Below are 14,767 nucleotides of genomic sequence, written 5' to 3' on the forward strand. Positions count from 1 at the left end.
CATCTCTAGCAATTATTTAATTTCACAATGCAAGCTTGCATGCATACCATGCAGTGGTTGCAAAGTTGACCTTTCCTTAACACGTATGGTCACCAACAAGATCAGGCAAATGGATAAATCAAACTAAATTTTTTTGCAATAATTACTATATTATAAATTACTGATGAACTTACGATTAGTGCAATAAATCCAGATTAATTGCAAATTCGGACACCACTTTCCTTCCACTCGTTTTGATGAAACTTTTAAATCATCTTTTTTTTTTTTTTGGGACAAATTATTGTATCAGAAAGAGACAAGAAACTAAACACACACTGACATTTAGAAGTCAACGCGTTACATCAATTATTGACAGCCAATCAAAGGATAACTAGTGATTTTATTTATTTTAATAAAGCCAAATTGCAATATAATAAAGAGATAGCAATGATTGATCGAAGCTATAAAAAGGGGTTGGAAATGGGCAAGAAATGCAACCTCAGGAAAAATCCCAAAAATGGGAACAAAAAAGTCTTCAATGGCTTCCCCAATGGCTACTTTGGCTGTGGCAATTATCTCACTTTGCTTTCCTTCAATAATCCAAGCTAATTACTATTATTCTTCTCCTCCTCCGCCACCTTACCACTACGCCTCTCCACCGCCGCCGCCGCCAGTTTACAAATACAAATCCCCTCCGCCTCCGCCTCCAGTGTACAAATATAAATCACCACCACCACCTCCACCCGTTTATAAGTATAAGTCACCTCCACCACCGGTTTACAAATACAAATCCCCACCTCCACCAGCTTATAAGTATAAATCTCCTCCACCTCCGACACCGGTGTACAAATATAAGTCCCCACCTCCACCTGTTTACAAATATAAATCTCCTCCACCACCTACTCCGATCTACAAATATAAATCTCCACCCCCTCCAGTTTACAAGTATAAATCTCCTCCACCTCCAACACCAGTGTACAAATATAAGTCTCCACCCCCTCCTATTTACAAGTATAAATCCCCTCCTCCGCCAACTCCAGTTTATAAATATAAGTCGCCACCACCGCCAAGTTACAAGTATAAATCTCCACCACCCCCTACTCCAGTTTATAAGTACAAATCTCCTCCACCTCCAACTCCAATTTACAAATATAAATCGCCACCACCACCGGTTTATAAGTACAAATCTCCTCCACCCCCAACTCCAGTTTACAAGTACAAGTCCCCACCACCACCAGTTTATAAGTACAAATCTCCTCCACCTCCAACACCCGTGTACAAATATAAGTCCCCGCCCCCACCTGTTTACAAGTATAAATCTCCTCCCCCACCAACTCCAGTTTATAAATACAAATCTCCCCCACCGCCAACTCCAGTTTACAAATATAAGTCACCACCACCACCAGTTTACAAGTACAAGTCCCCTCCACCCCCAACTCCAATTTACAAATATAAGTCCCCACCACCGCCAGTTTACAAGTACAAATCGCCTCCACCCCCAACTCCAGTTTACAAATATAAGTCTCCACCACCGCCAATTTACAAGTACAAATCTCCTCCACCTCCACCTCCAACTCCAATTTACAAATACAAATCTCCTCCACCGCCAACTCCAGTTTATAAATACAAATCGCCACCGCCCCCAGTTTACAAATACAAATCTCCACCACCACCAACTCCAGTCTACAAATACAAGTCACCACCACCCCCAGTTTACAAATACAAATCTCCACCACCACCAACTCCAATTTACAAATACAAGTCGCCACCACCCCCAGTTTACAAATACAAATCGCCACCACCACCAACTCCAGTTTACAAATATAAGTCACCACCACCACCTCCTGTTTACAAATACAAATCCCCTCCACCGCCAACTCCAGTTTACAAATACAAGTCCCCACCACCACCAGTTTATAAGTACAAATCTCCACCACCACCAACTCCAGTTTACAAATACAAGTCACCACCACCACCAGTTTATAAGTACAAATCTCCCCCACCGCCAACTTCAGTTTACAAATATAAGTCGCCACCTCCAACCCCAGTTTACAAGTATAAATCTCCTCCGCCACCAACCCCAGTTTATAAATACAAATCACCTCCGCCGCCTACCCATGTCTACAAATACACGTCTCCACCACCACCTCCACATGTCCACCAGTTGCCACCGCATCACCCTTACCTCTATAGCTCTCCACCGCCACCTCCTTACCACCACTAAGAAGTCACCTTCAATTCGTTGTTCCCAAGCTAAGTAAGTAAGTTCCATCCATCATATTCTAGTATCTAGGATCAAGCATGCAATTAACTTTCCTTCGTACTGACCTATCAGGACTTATAAAATATATATAATCAATTTGTAAACACGTATATTTTTATGCATGTCACTAATCCAACATATAACATATTGATATGGACACAGGAAAGCTAGGGGATCAATAATGAAGGGCGGAAGATCATCCATGCACGTGACTCAAGGGCAACAACTCCAGAACAATAATAATAAAAATCCCACTTGGAGCTCAATCAATTAAGATATATACGATCGATCTTCTTACCATTATTTATATATCGTATATTATTTATTTGGTTTACGAATTGGTCGTAGCATATTGTGATTTGTTGTTTTTATTTCCTCATTGTATTAATCTTTTGGCATTTCGTCCCGTTGGTGTCGAATGCAATAATAAAGTGTTCAATTGTGCCTACTCACCTTTGCTACCGTTGTTAATTTGTGCTCTCTTTCACATATAATTTGGTAACAAATAAAGCTTTGTTTGATTTTTCCAATATCGGTCTTTTTTTTATTTATTTATTATACTAAAAATTATTTTCTAGGCAAGATCGGAATTCTTTATCTTTATATTTCTGTTAAACAAGGGAGGTCATTAAATTGTCCGATGTAGTAGTGACATAAATTCCCATTTACATTTACAATCCAAAAACACTCAGATCGGATGATAGCGACAGTGTCAGCCTGCACATAATTGGGACACATTCCTTTCCAAAATTAGATTGCTGATTATAAAATATCCACACACGTTTTTCACATGTGAAAACACTTATAATATCCCTCAGCAATGTTATAAACATATATATACATATATATATATATATATATAGTCAGCTAGCTCAGTACTCAACACCCTCTCCTTAATTAGTACCAAAATTCAGTCAGCAGCAGCAGTAGTAGTAGTCATTCGTTTGGAGCATTGTCCGAATCCTGCACCAAAAAATCAACTTTAAAAAAAAAAAAAGACCATGTCTAGACAGGCAAGAATTCTGTGTAAGATCAAATCTTCATACATACATACCTACATTTACTCTATGCAGGAGTTCCTCGAGCTCTGCTCGGATCTCGCGGAACGAAGGTCTCTTGTCCGGAACAGTCTCCCAACATCGCTGCATCAGGTCTAATAGCTTCGGATGCGCATTTTCCGGGAGTTCAGGTCGAAGACCCTACAAGACGATGTAAACATAATCATCATGACATGTGTTCGAACCTTAACATACATTCTGACACCGTTCTCAAACCTGTCGCACTCCGAGGGCAGCTTGCAGAGGCGTCATTGTATCGTATGGGACCTGTAAGCAAAAGTAAGTTTTATCAATCGATTAACAAAATCATTGCCCATGTAATAACAATCGTATGGGGAGACACCTTTGACGTCACGAGCTCCCAAAGAACTATGGCGAAACTAAAGACGTCTGCTTTTTGGTCGTACGGTTGATGATTTATTACCTGACGGATAGGTAATTAGAGCTGAGTAAGACAAATGCTTGAAATCGAAAGGGACGAATTAAAAAAGTAACATTTAGTGCTACCTCAGGTGCCATCCATCGATACGTTCCTGTCTCCGCCGTCATGACCCCTCCCGTGTTCTGGAAACGAGCGACCCCCAAATCTGCCACTTTAACAACCTTGAAACAATTCATTGCACCGATCAACATATAAACCAGTCGATTATATGCTAAAAAGTTCAAAAGTACGGCAAGGAAACCTGATATTTAAAAAAAACTCACATTCGAAGTATCCATGAGCAAATTTGCAGTTTTCAAATCTCGATGGATGATACTATTTTGATGGAGGTAATCCATTCCTTTGCAGACATCGATCGCAAACTTCAGCAGTTGCGGTAGATTCAGCACAAGATGTTGCTTGTGTAGGTATTCGTATAGACTCCCTCTGGGCATGTATTCTAACAAAGAAAATCAATCATGACATAATCAACTGATGGAATCGAGCGTGACACAAGGAATGTTAATATAATGTAATAATATCAATTTATTGCAGGAGCCGAAAGAGTGAATTTTCCCGTCGTAGGAAGAACTACAATACCTGTAACTATGCATAAATGCGGCGCTTCCTTGCAAGCGCCAATGAAGCGCACGACATTTTCGTGTTGTACCTGCCTGCATCCAGGAGAGCAAATTTCAAAATTTTCAATAGAAACGGTTCTTTGATGCAAATTTGAAGTAGCTGAGGCAATAATAAGAAATAACCTCAATATGGCAACTTCCTGAGCAAACTCAGCCTCCAGAGAGCTATTCAAGTGCTCGGATCGAAGGATCTTGATGGCAACATCCTCTCCAAGATATATTCCACGATACCTGAAAATCAACTAAAATGAAATCGTAGGAAAGTGCCGGGATTATATAAATCTGCAAATGCAACATATATATGGATGTGGACTAACAGATCTCCGCAAGAGCCAACAGCTATTTTTTCTCCGATCTTCAATAATGTCCAATCGATTTCCCAATCTTCACACGGCGTTGGCGCAACAATAGGTTTCTTCCCTGCTGAACGAGAGTGGGATGAAGCTGGCCATGATCCCTGAATAATTCTAAGCCGATTAGTGACTAGGAAGTGTACTCAAATCAGTAAGAAATTCATAAAATCAATTTTCGATGAACTAGAGGATCATACAAGACCAGAACAATGCAACGGGACGTATTAATTCGTACTCCATAATCATTACCTCTCTTCCATTAATTGCTTCTCTCATTGCATCATACAAACCTTCTGTATCCTAGATTGTAAAATGAGAAACTAAATTTCATTACAACTTTTGAATACTAAACCACAGCTACAAATTCAGATATCATCTTAATCAAGGGCAGTATATATACCTCAGTATGCCATCCGTCGACAACAAATACATCAAGAGAGTATCCATCTGTTGTAGAAAACACATGAGCTTCACGAATGTTAAGTCCAATATCAGAGAGCAAAGCAGAGAGCTGCAAAAAGTTACAGGAGCAATGGAAACTCAAAAAACTCCGTAAAGACCACAAACCAAAGATAGTTAATCATAACGATTTTCTCTTCACCTGACTAAGAAGCTTAGGCTTATCAACAGTAGAAAATATTACTTCATGGATTGGCGAAGGCAACGCTTCCTGCCTGCAAAACATATCTCGATATTCAAAATCTAAATTAAAATGTAAAATGGACTAAATATTGGTTTGGAGTTAAAAGAATAAAACAAGTACCTTCTGCAAATAAGCTCTGCAGGTACTCCGGCGTTTACATCATCACGATTCATTAATTCCAAATTAAGAACCTCAAGCTTAGAAAAAGTCTCACAGTCGCCCCGAGGATTCTTGTTCCTAATCAATCAGAAAACAAATGAAAACAGCCATAAGAATATCCATTCACAGAAATGTAATTTGCATAAGGATGTAGATCAATTACGTATCTATTTAACATCACAAGTACCCGTCATTTAATGGATGGACACCATTAGCGAGCGCGCCCTGTGGGCGTGAGGTCTGTGGTGCACTTGAAGCTTGTCCACCGTCAAGATCGTCACCTCTAGACGAAACATTCTGGTCAAAGATAAAAACCAAAAATCCGGGGAACAATGATGAGATAATATATATATATATTCATAACTAACTAAAGTTTCAGATTCCGAATGCGACAAATAATGTAAGAACAAACATCATTACGCCAACAAATATTCTGCGAATCTTCACACGATAAGCAAAAAAGGTATGACGTATAGGATCAATTCAAAGTAGCTCCATTTTCAGGCCTCCCTTTATACTTCTTCGAATTCCTACCTTTAGCTATCTTACAACCAAATCTGATGGAAGTCTTTAACCGGAAATGCATATTATTGCACCTTATTCCATCGGTTCCACACTATCGGATTACAACAGAATTAAATTTACACGATTCGACACAAAGTTTGGTTATACTCTCAACGCGACAATTTTTCCAAATAAATTACATCATCACGATTGCGTCATACTTTCTATTCCGAAACCAATAGATTTTAAATACTATATAGAGCATCGAAGGATAACAAACATTTCTACCTCGATAAAGCGGATATGGAAAACCGGCCGAGTTTCGGGATCCTTCGCCTCTGCAAGAAGCCTTTGATGCAACAGTACATCTTCCACTCTATCCATATTGATATCCAGTCCATAACTGAGAAACACAATCAACACTAACATAGATTAAAACTTAGTTTTGATCTAATCCTCAGCAATAACCAAGAAATAAATTGGAGAAGGTAAAAATTAAAATGCAGCAGATAGACAGAATTCAATGCCAACCATTTCACCCAATAATCCAAATTCCTAACTCTTTACCAGTTCAATTAATCCATCAAATTAAAACCCATGTGAAGCACAATAAATACTGTATAAAGACAACAATGTAAACAGACTGATCAAGTTCTTAAATGCATACAACAATGGGTTTTTGTGGGAATTAGAACATACGAACATTAACACAATAAAGCGAAGAATAGTTCTGACACAGCATTGAACGATCCAAAACGCACAAAGTCAGACAAAATTAAATGATTGGGACATTCAGACACGTGCAGTGCAGGCACAAAAAAGATAAACCTTGGAGGGAGACGATTGAAGTGAGCTTCTAACAGTTCGCGAAAATCAGGATTCGTAATCGCCTCTTCGTTTCCATTCTCGATCAGTCGAGTGTAGACATCGTTCTTGATCACATCGATTCCTCCGCCACCGCCGCCGCCGCCTCCGCCGCCACCAAAACTTCCGTAGCTCCGCGGCGAAGAACTCTCCCCCACCTCCTCGAGGAAATCCATAAATACCCCCAAACAATAGATATAAGTATGATTTCCGAACAGCTCTAGCAAAATATGAATTTACAGCCGATTAATGAGTTTGATAAAAGAGGGCATGGAAGGGGAAATTGATCGGGCGTCACTGTAGGTGGGCACGCAAGAACTGTGCTGCCATAAGAGAGAGAACAACTATTGAGTTATAAAAGAATGTCTCAGATCAGTTTCTAGCATTTCGGACAAAGACTAGAACCCACTCCTGATTTATGTTCTTTACTAAGAATGGGGGTGTGTGTGTGCGCGCCTGCGTGAGAGAGATAGATAGAGAGAGCGAGTGTAGTGTGTGAGAGAGGAAACACAGGACAAAGAGTCAAGAAAGCGGGATGGGGAAGGTGGGGATGGAAGCTGGAGGTGGAGGTGGGGACTTTGGAACCAAAAGGTGTAGCGGGAATGGATAGGGTTGTGGATATGTAATAACTAATAAGTATTGGGACCGTTCTGTCAGACCAAAATGACTTCTTTTTCTGAAATTACACTTAAGCCCAGAGGACCTCATTATATTTACAGCACCTCACCCAAGGCCGCGTTTGGTGGGATAAATTAAACCGAATTAGAAAAAAATTATAATTAATAAAAATTAAAAAATATTAATATAAATAATTATTATATAATATAAATAATTATACATTAAGATTTGAATAATTAATTAATTAGATTAAAATGTATAATTATTTTTAAAAAATTTCAAATTATATAAAAAAATAAAAAATATAAACAATTTATATGGGAAAAAAAAATATTTTATGTTTATTCAACCAAAATTTATCTATACATTTTCTAATTAATATTATTAAACATATCACATATATATATATGATATATTCATTTAAAAATCAATAATTAAAAAAAAAACAATAATTTAAACTCAAAACAGGAACAACTAACCGTTTGTATCTTTATTTCTATTCAATATTTTAAAATGTCAAATTCAATATTCATTTCTCACGTAGAAAACCGTTTGTTTTTATGTTTATTTATAACCTATTAATATTTTCACACTGTGATTTGCGATTTTTATTTTTCATTTTTTCAAAATACATCCAAACACTTCCCATGTATTTTGTTGTAGAATATTCGTGTAAGTTGGATGTATGTTCCAATTTCAGCGAGCAAAATAATAATAATAATAAATTTTCAAGTAACTGATGTATTATATTGTAATAATGAAATATTATATCGGAAATGGAGACTTGCACGTCACGTCATGGACTGCGTAATTTTTCATGTAGATTTTAGAAAGTGAATATCTATACATATTTAGGTTTTGTTGGAAGGATTTGTTTTGATTTGATTTAAAATTGAAATTTTGTTTTAAATTTTGATTTGCACACTATTTTTATTTTATGAAAAAATAATACTTGTATAGTATAGTCAGAATAACAATTTAAATCCTAATTAAATGCACCAATCTGTTTTCAAATTTTTTAAAAAGTAGAAAATTATGTGTTAATATGATATTATGTTTTATAAGAAAAAAATAAATATTTAATGCCTAATTATTATAAAAAAATTGATGTAATAAATATTAAATATATATATATATATTTGTGGAAATGAAAGCAGACATCCAGCCATCTACATATGAAATTATTGTACCATACCAAAGTCAAAGCTAATTAATTAGGTTAGTGGTTTGTTTTATGGGTGCACAAAAAACAAAATTATTACAATTGTTGTACTAAGAAAATTATTAATGGAGGCACGAAAATTGATTGGACAGTAAAGGGTTGAGGATGTAATATATGATGACGAATCTAAAGAAAAAAAAAAAGGTTATAAAAGTAATTATATCTACATTATATAATAATAAATTAATAATGAATCTTATGCGATTTTAGGATACATTAATTATTGCAACTTTAATCATGGATAATACAACTATATTTATTATTTTGGACAAAATTTAAAAAATATGGGCTACTTAGCTAGGTTCGCCACTATGGTCTAAAAGCATATAATAGATATATAATAAATATAAATCTATATTTTATATAAAATATACAAATATTTTCCAATTTGGTTTGTTTTGAATATTAAATTCAATAATGACGTGATTGATTAGCTTTTTAAACTTAAAAAGGATTATTTATTTAATTATATTAAGCAAGAATAATGTTTTATTTTAGATTTTGAGCTGTTGATCATGAAAGGAACGGATTATTGTAATGATTAAAAAATGCAGCCTATCTATTTGGAGATATATATATATATATATATAGATTATATTTGTGTATTTTATTACGTTAATATAAAATAGTGATTAAAATTGTATTAAACGTGAATATATTTTGAAAAATGAGAAATATTATTGAATAATAAAAAGTTAAGTAGATATTTATATGCAGTTGGTATGGAAAATTAATTCTTTTTTCTTTTTTTCTATTTTTTTTTTTTTTAATCGAAACCTGGTTCCGCCATTGCCAACATAGATCATATATATCACTCGCCTCGTGGCTAGTGATTAGTTTCATTAAATCCAGATTTTACATACATATATATATATATATATATATATGCAGGAATTTCTTTAATTTAGAGAGGGTCGATCATGATAGGGTACTTGTTCTTGGGCATTCGAACAAGTGTTGGCTGGACAGCATCATCTTTCTCCAGGGCCCTCCACCTGCAGCAACAAATTACTTTGTTGGATCGAAGTTCAGTTCAGTTCAGTTTGTGTAATAAGAAAGTGATCGACTTTTCTGACCTGTATTTGCAGACCAAGTGGTGAATAAAGACACAGATTTCGAGTTTGGCGAGGTTGATCCCGGGGCACATCCTCGGCCCGCTTCCGAATCCAAGAAAGCTGAAAGGTTTCAATGGCTCCTGAATCCAACAGGTAGCTAAGTTAGTTAGTTCGTTAGTTGTCATGATAACAGACAATTTTGATAGTTTCGAAAGCTTAATTACATCGAATCTCGAAGGATCGAATTTCTCTGGATTGGGAAAGATCTCCGGATCGTGGTGGATGGACACAACATCCAGGTTTACAGACCACCCCTTTTGAATCTTGTATCCTGAAATTTAAGGTTAGAACAAAACCTCCATCCTCGTGTAATAAAAAAGTTATCTTTCGAATGGAACTGTACCATCAATGTCGAAGTCTTGCGCAGCTTTTCTTGAATACCATGGGAGAATCGTTGCGCGCCTTAGCGTTTCGCTGATGACCTGTAGGTAAGTTTTAGGACAACAAACCTTAATGGCTTGTTTAAACTTAATTTTTTTAAAAAAAAAAAATCGAGCGTGAAATGAATGCAGGTCTGAAGCTAACTTTAGCGGTGTAAGGCATGTTGTTCACTTCTGTCCAGGTGAGGTTTGAGCCTTCATCTCTGCTATTTTTGATCTTCAGATGCTCTTCCTGTAAAACCACAATTCGACGACATTTATTGAACTGATCATCGGAGATTTATATAATTATTATCTATGAGAAGATCTTGCTTACTCTTAGACACTCCAACACAGAAGGATTTTCTTCGAGAAATTTGACAATCCATGTTAAGGCAGCAGTAGTCGTGTCATGACCAGCAACCAACAAGGTTAATATGTTGTCCTTCAACTGATTGTCCGTAAGCTTATTATCATCCTCGTCGTCTTTCTCCTCGGACCTGTCTTTACTGTGTTTCTTCAACAGGGATTCGAGGAAATCCTGCTGGAATCCTTCGCCCTTTCGCCGCTGCGCAATGATAGAGTCGAACATCGCATACATCCTATCTCGAGCCTGTCAAGATGCAATGATCGATTTCCAAGAAATAAGGTTGCAGTAAAGATGAACATCGCATTTTCAAGATAGTTAATACCTTAATGCCGCGATAAAAAGCAGTTCCCGGGATTTTGAACGGCAGAGATGCAAAGCAAGAAGAGATGATTTTGAAATTCGATCTGAACTTTTCTTGCTCATCCCCCGTCGGCTTCAGGCTCATTATCATGTGGCCTATTACCTTCAACGTAAACTGCAAAAACAAAACGTTCAATCACGACATTGTAAAAATCGAAACAAGTCTCAATCAATTTATGCGATTATAAGATCAGTGAACAAACCGTGGAGGCTTCTTCCAGAACCATCACTTTTTGCCCGCAGCTCCAACGATCGAAAGTCTCCACTGCAAGGCTGTTGATAAACGGAAAGTACCGTTTCATGCCGTCGACCGACAATGGCTCGGCAATCAGTCGGCGGAGTCTCTTGTGCGCTTCACCGCTCTGCGTAAGCAAGCTCGTCGGGCCGAGGACCTGCTTCCCAGTGTAGAAGAGATTTAAGCTCACTAACCCATCTTTACCTGTTAGCAGAATCTTGCTTGCTTCTCTACCAGTCATGAACACAGTAAATCTTCCAAGAACATAGCTTTTGAACACTTTTCCATATCTGTTTCAAAGCAACAAATACAGATTTCAAAATCTTATGCAGTTCATTAAGTACTTTTTTTGACAAATTTCTTTTACCTTTGCTGTCTCTTCTGCATAAAGCTAAATATCCCAGCCGGGCTTGAAAAATCGGACAGGAAAGGGAAACTTTCTCCGACCACCGGCCAGCCAAGGCTTCCGGGGATCCTCTCCATTGCCTTGGGAGCACTCCATTTCTGTAGCAGGAAAGCTGAAACTACAAAAACTAAGAAAAGTAACAGTAGAGGTAATAAAGCCATCTTCACCAGGTGGAGATAATCAGCTTGATATCTTAGGTGGGAGTATTCAATATATAAAGAGGGCCCTCAATTATCCGGTGATTCATCATCCTCATCGAAGATTACGTTTGGCATTTTCCAATAATCTAATTGAATGGAAGCTGGCCTCTTAGGCATAGAGAACAGTTTGTGATTCTTTTTGCATCGTCTTTGTCGTCTGTTTGCTAACGTCTGTCTTGTACTAAACAGACCTTTTGTTGGTCTTATCGAAGGTTAGTCCTCTGTTTTTTTGTCCGGCACCTAGTGAGGCGTGTCTTGTGATGAAGAAACCAAAGACAAGGTAAAACACAATTAACAGTGACAGAGTCGACCGTCTCTAGCAAAGCCCTTTTAATTTTATTATACAAACTAGTTCACAAGAATTCATTTTTACAGACAACAAGTAGGCAGTAACAGATGTACTAAATATCTAAATCCCAATAAACATTCATCATCACAACCTCAATACATGTATGAGTTTTCTTTTCATATACAGGGAGTGTAGGTAAAATACCAGATCGGCAGCAATGCCGTCTTCAAAATGTCATCAGACACAGTGATTGGGGCCAGAGTGTGGCTGCTGTTGCTGCTGCCTTTCCCGGTGATTACTAAATTGAGTCGAAAATTGGAAAGATGGCGGCCCTCTACTGTTTCCATTGACACCAGGAATGTTAATAGCTGCAATCTTGAGCCATTGCACTTCATCTTTCAATGCTTCATTCAAAGCTGACAGAGCCATCCAGATATCATACTTACCAACAGTTACAAAATAAAGAATTTTTAACTGGAAGTTACACACAGTAAGAAATAGCAGAAGATGAGTACCATCTCGAAGGCGAGCTTGCTGCTCCATGGCCTGTAACTTCAGCTTAAGTTCCTTGTTCTCGGCCGACAAGCCAGTAGTGTCTCTCTGTTTGTGTAACAGGATATGAAATAAGTTCATTCTCATTAATATTGTTTAACGAACAGATTATCTACATGAGAATAAATTTTAGGACATGCATGAGATAACTAGAACATAAAACAAAATCAGATTTAGGGGCTTCATTCTAGTAACACAAAATCAGATTTATTTATTTTGGTATCATCATTTAGAAACTTAAGATAGATCTTTAAAAACATAAAACCCAATACCTAATACTATCCCTATTTTTTTTGCACTGTCATAAAAAATATTTTTGTTTTTCTTTTTTTTTGTAAAAATCATATGCTTTTTGTACTTTTTTTTTATTGGAAAGAGTAAAAAGTAACAAAAAATGTACACCCACATAAAACTTGTGACCAAAAGTGTGAGACACATTTGGATGAGAAGGGAGTATAAAGATGCAATGTACGCTCCAGACAAGCCATTGTAGTTAAGATACCATCAGCCAACAATTTTAACAGTTTGCATCACATCTACATCAAGACTTATTAAGGGACAAAATCCAATAAGGTTATAATAATTCGACACCAGAATGCATCAAAAACAAAAGACGATCGGCAATGGTGCCGCCGCATTTACTTTACTAATATCCATCATAATACATCAAGGAATCGTGCATGCAGTCGATTTCCTATCAATCACTATGCATACATTCTCGACACTCATATTTCCTAAAAACATAAAATTTAACAATCAGAGCAAAACCAAGGCTCTTTTGCATCCTTCATATTCAGATTGTTCCCGTTCAGTGTCAACTACTGAAGCCTACAGTTGACCTCCCGCTTTTATACTCGATATCTAATTCAAGAAAATTAAGTGCAATACACAAGCAGAAGCAATTATAAGTGTGTGCTTCATCCTTTAACTCGCAATTCTCCATTTTTCTCCATGGTGAAAATAATGCTGCTCCGTGATTTTTCCTATTGTGGATATTTCCAGCAAGTATGGTGTCCATTATTATTGTTTAATTTCTTGCCTTAAATCTCTCTGTGATTTCTTCTAATAGTTGCTTTGAATAGTTCTCAGGCATTGTAGGGTTCTCTTTCTACATTTCAGCCCCTAATTTCCTACCAGAAGAGCACAAACCTGCAACAAAGTGATCTGAGCAGACAGTGTGGTTGCTTCACTCTGCAGTGTCTGCACTCTCCTCTCCAGCTCATTTGTGTAATGCGTTTTCCTCTCTTTGGATCTTGCCGCTGACTGTCTGTTCGCAAGAATCCTACACAAAATGGAGAGAAAATAATTACGCCGCCGCCGTCGCCATAGTCAGACTCAGCGGACACAATAAAGGTAAAACCTTTTGGCTCTCTTGGGATCAATCAAAGCGAGCTCGGCGAGTCTCTCTGCAGCCACGACCTTCTTCAAATTAAAGTCAAGCTCAGGCGACGTCGCACTGGAATAACCATCTATCGAGTTGCTATGCCTGTGTAGCGGGCGGGGAGTCGACTCCGGCGGCGGAGGCGGCGGTCCGGGGCCGTCTAAATCGAGCCCCTCAAAAAAGTCGGCGCCCACAGACAGGCTCCGCAGATGAGGCGCTGGCTTTGTCTCCTGGGTTTGGCTGAGCTGCGGCGCCGGCGCCACATTGGGGAGGTGGGACGGAGCTTCGAATTTGAGGTCAGCCATGACGTTATCGAGAAGCATGTCGTCGTCGAGGTCGGTGAACCGGAAGACGGTCTCGGAGTGTGCGCGGCGGTGGTGGGTCCCGCGGGTTGGGATATCGGACATCTGATCCAAATCTGTTCTCCCGGGAACGTATAGGGTTGAGGAAACGACCTTCCCTGCGAAATTGGGATCCATCATTCCATAAACGGCGCTGCAGCTAAAATCGATTGGAATTGGACTTTGTTTGGGGGTTTTACAGAGGGTTGATTTTTGGGGAAGTGGCTTGACGAAAAGTTCTGGGGTCAGAAATATGAATTTGACTAAAATCAGAGGCTAGTGGGACCCACTTTTGCGGCACACATTGGGCTCAATTAAAATTGACTCTATTCCAAAGAATGTGATAAAGTAGGCATACTTAATGGGCCTGCCCCGCCCAGTATAGCCCAATATTTGGCCCATCAGGAGGGAATCCATGTTATGAGCTTTGCTTG

General features: G+C 38.0%; 4 protein-coding genes across 6 annotated transcripts; 1 reads left to right on the plus strand and 3 right to left on the minus strand.

Annotated features, from left to right (window-relative positions):
- The first annotated feature begins 477 nt into the window (after window positions 1–477).
- Window positions 478–2,694, plus strand: LOC127246619 (extensin-2-like). 2 transcript variants are annotated; one of them, XM_051268089.1, is made up of 2 exons: window positions 478–2,240; window positions 2,405–2,694. In XM_051268089.1, the coding sequence occupies exon 1, from the start codon at window positions 497–499 to the stop codon at window positions 2,201–2,203; it is 1,707 nt and encodes a 568-aa protein (XP_051124046.1). In that variant the 5' UTR covers window positions 478–496; the 3' UTR covers window positions 2,204–2,240; window positions 2,405–2,694. The 2 variants fall into 2 exon arrangements, with proteins under 2 accessions (XP_051124046.1, XP_051124045.1); XM_051268088.1 differs by having other exon boundaries at window positions 478–2,236.
- Window positions 2,695–2,854: 160 nt separating this feature from the next.
- On the minus strand, window positions 2,855–7,474 carry LOC127246618 (serine/threonine-protein kinase STY8-like). Of its 2 annotated transcripts, none has more exons than XM_051268087.1 (16): window positions 6,850–7,474; window positions 6,310–6,424; window positions 5,705–5,814; window positions 5,479–5,595; window positions 5,317–5,389; window positions 5,116–5,226; window positions 4,965–5,015; window positions 4,680–4,819; window positions 4,486–4,593; window positions 4,322–4,395; window positions 4,006–4,181; window positions 3,808–3,903; window positions 3,644–3,724; window positions 3,517–3,567; window positions 3,301–3,441; window positions 2,855–3,205 (listed from the first exon to the last, which is right to left on the minus strand). In XM_051268087.1, exons 1-16 carry the CDS (start codon window positions 7,059–7,061, stop codon window positions 3,179–3,181), a joined length of 1,683 nt encoding a protein of 560 aa, XP_051124044.1. In that variant the 5' UTR covers window positions 7,062–7,474; the 3' UTR covers window positions 2,855–3,178. The 2 variants fall into 2 exon arrangements, with proteins under 2 accessions (XP_051124044.1, XP_051124043.1); XM_051268086.1 differs by having other exon boundaries at window positions 2,858–3,205; window positions 3,297–3,441.
- A 1,945-nt stretch (window positions 7,475–9,419) lies between these two features.
- LOC127246882 (abscisic acid 8'-hydroxylase 3-like) lies at window positions 9,420–11,970 on the minus strand. Its single transcript, XM_051268508.1, has 9 exons — window positions 11,532–11,970; window positions 11,133–11,454; window positions 10,892–11,044; window positions 10,537–10,812; window positions 10,366–10,452; window positions 10,184–10,262; window positions 10,005–10,111; window positions 9,802–9,920; window positions 9,420–9,720 (listed from the first exon to the last, which is right to left on the minus strand). Exons 1-9 carry the CDS (start codon window positions 11,729–11,731, stop codon window positions 9,630–9,632), a joined length of 1,434 nt encoding a protein of 477 aa, XP_051124465.1. The 5' UTR covers window positions 11,732–11,970; the 3' UTR covers window positions 9,420–9,629.
- A 115-nt stretch (window positions 11,971–12,085) lies between these two features.
- On the minus strand, window positions 12,086–14,553 carry LOC127246883 (transcription factor VIP1-like). Its single transcript, XM_051268509.1, has 4 exons — window positions 13,972–14,553; window positions 13,761–13,893; window positions 12,575–12,659; window positions 12,086–12,475 (listed from the first exon to the last, which is right to left on the minus strand). The coding sequence occupies exons 1-4, from the start codon at window positions 14,472–14,474 to the stop codon at window positions 12,297–12,299; spliced, it is 900 nt and encodes a 299-aa protein (XP_051124466.1). The 5' UTR covers window positions 14,475–14,553; the 3' UTR covers window positions 12,086–12,296.
- Window positions 14,554–14,767: the final 214 nt, after the last annotated feature.

Source organism: Andrographis paniculata, unplaced genomic scaffold (assembly GCF_009805555.1).
Source record: "Andrographis paniculata isolate CXL003 unplaced genomic scaffold, ASM980555v1 Contig30END, whole genome shotgun sequence".
Taxonomy (NCBI): Eukaryota; Viridiplantae; Streptophyta; class Magnoliopsida; order Lamiales; family Acanthaceae; genus Andrographis; species Andrographis paniculata.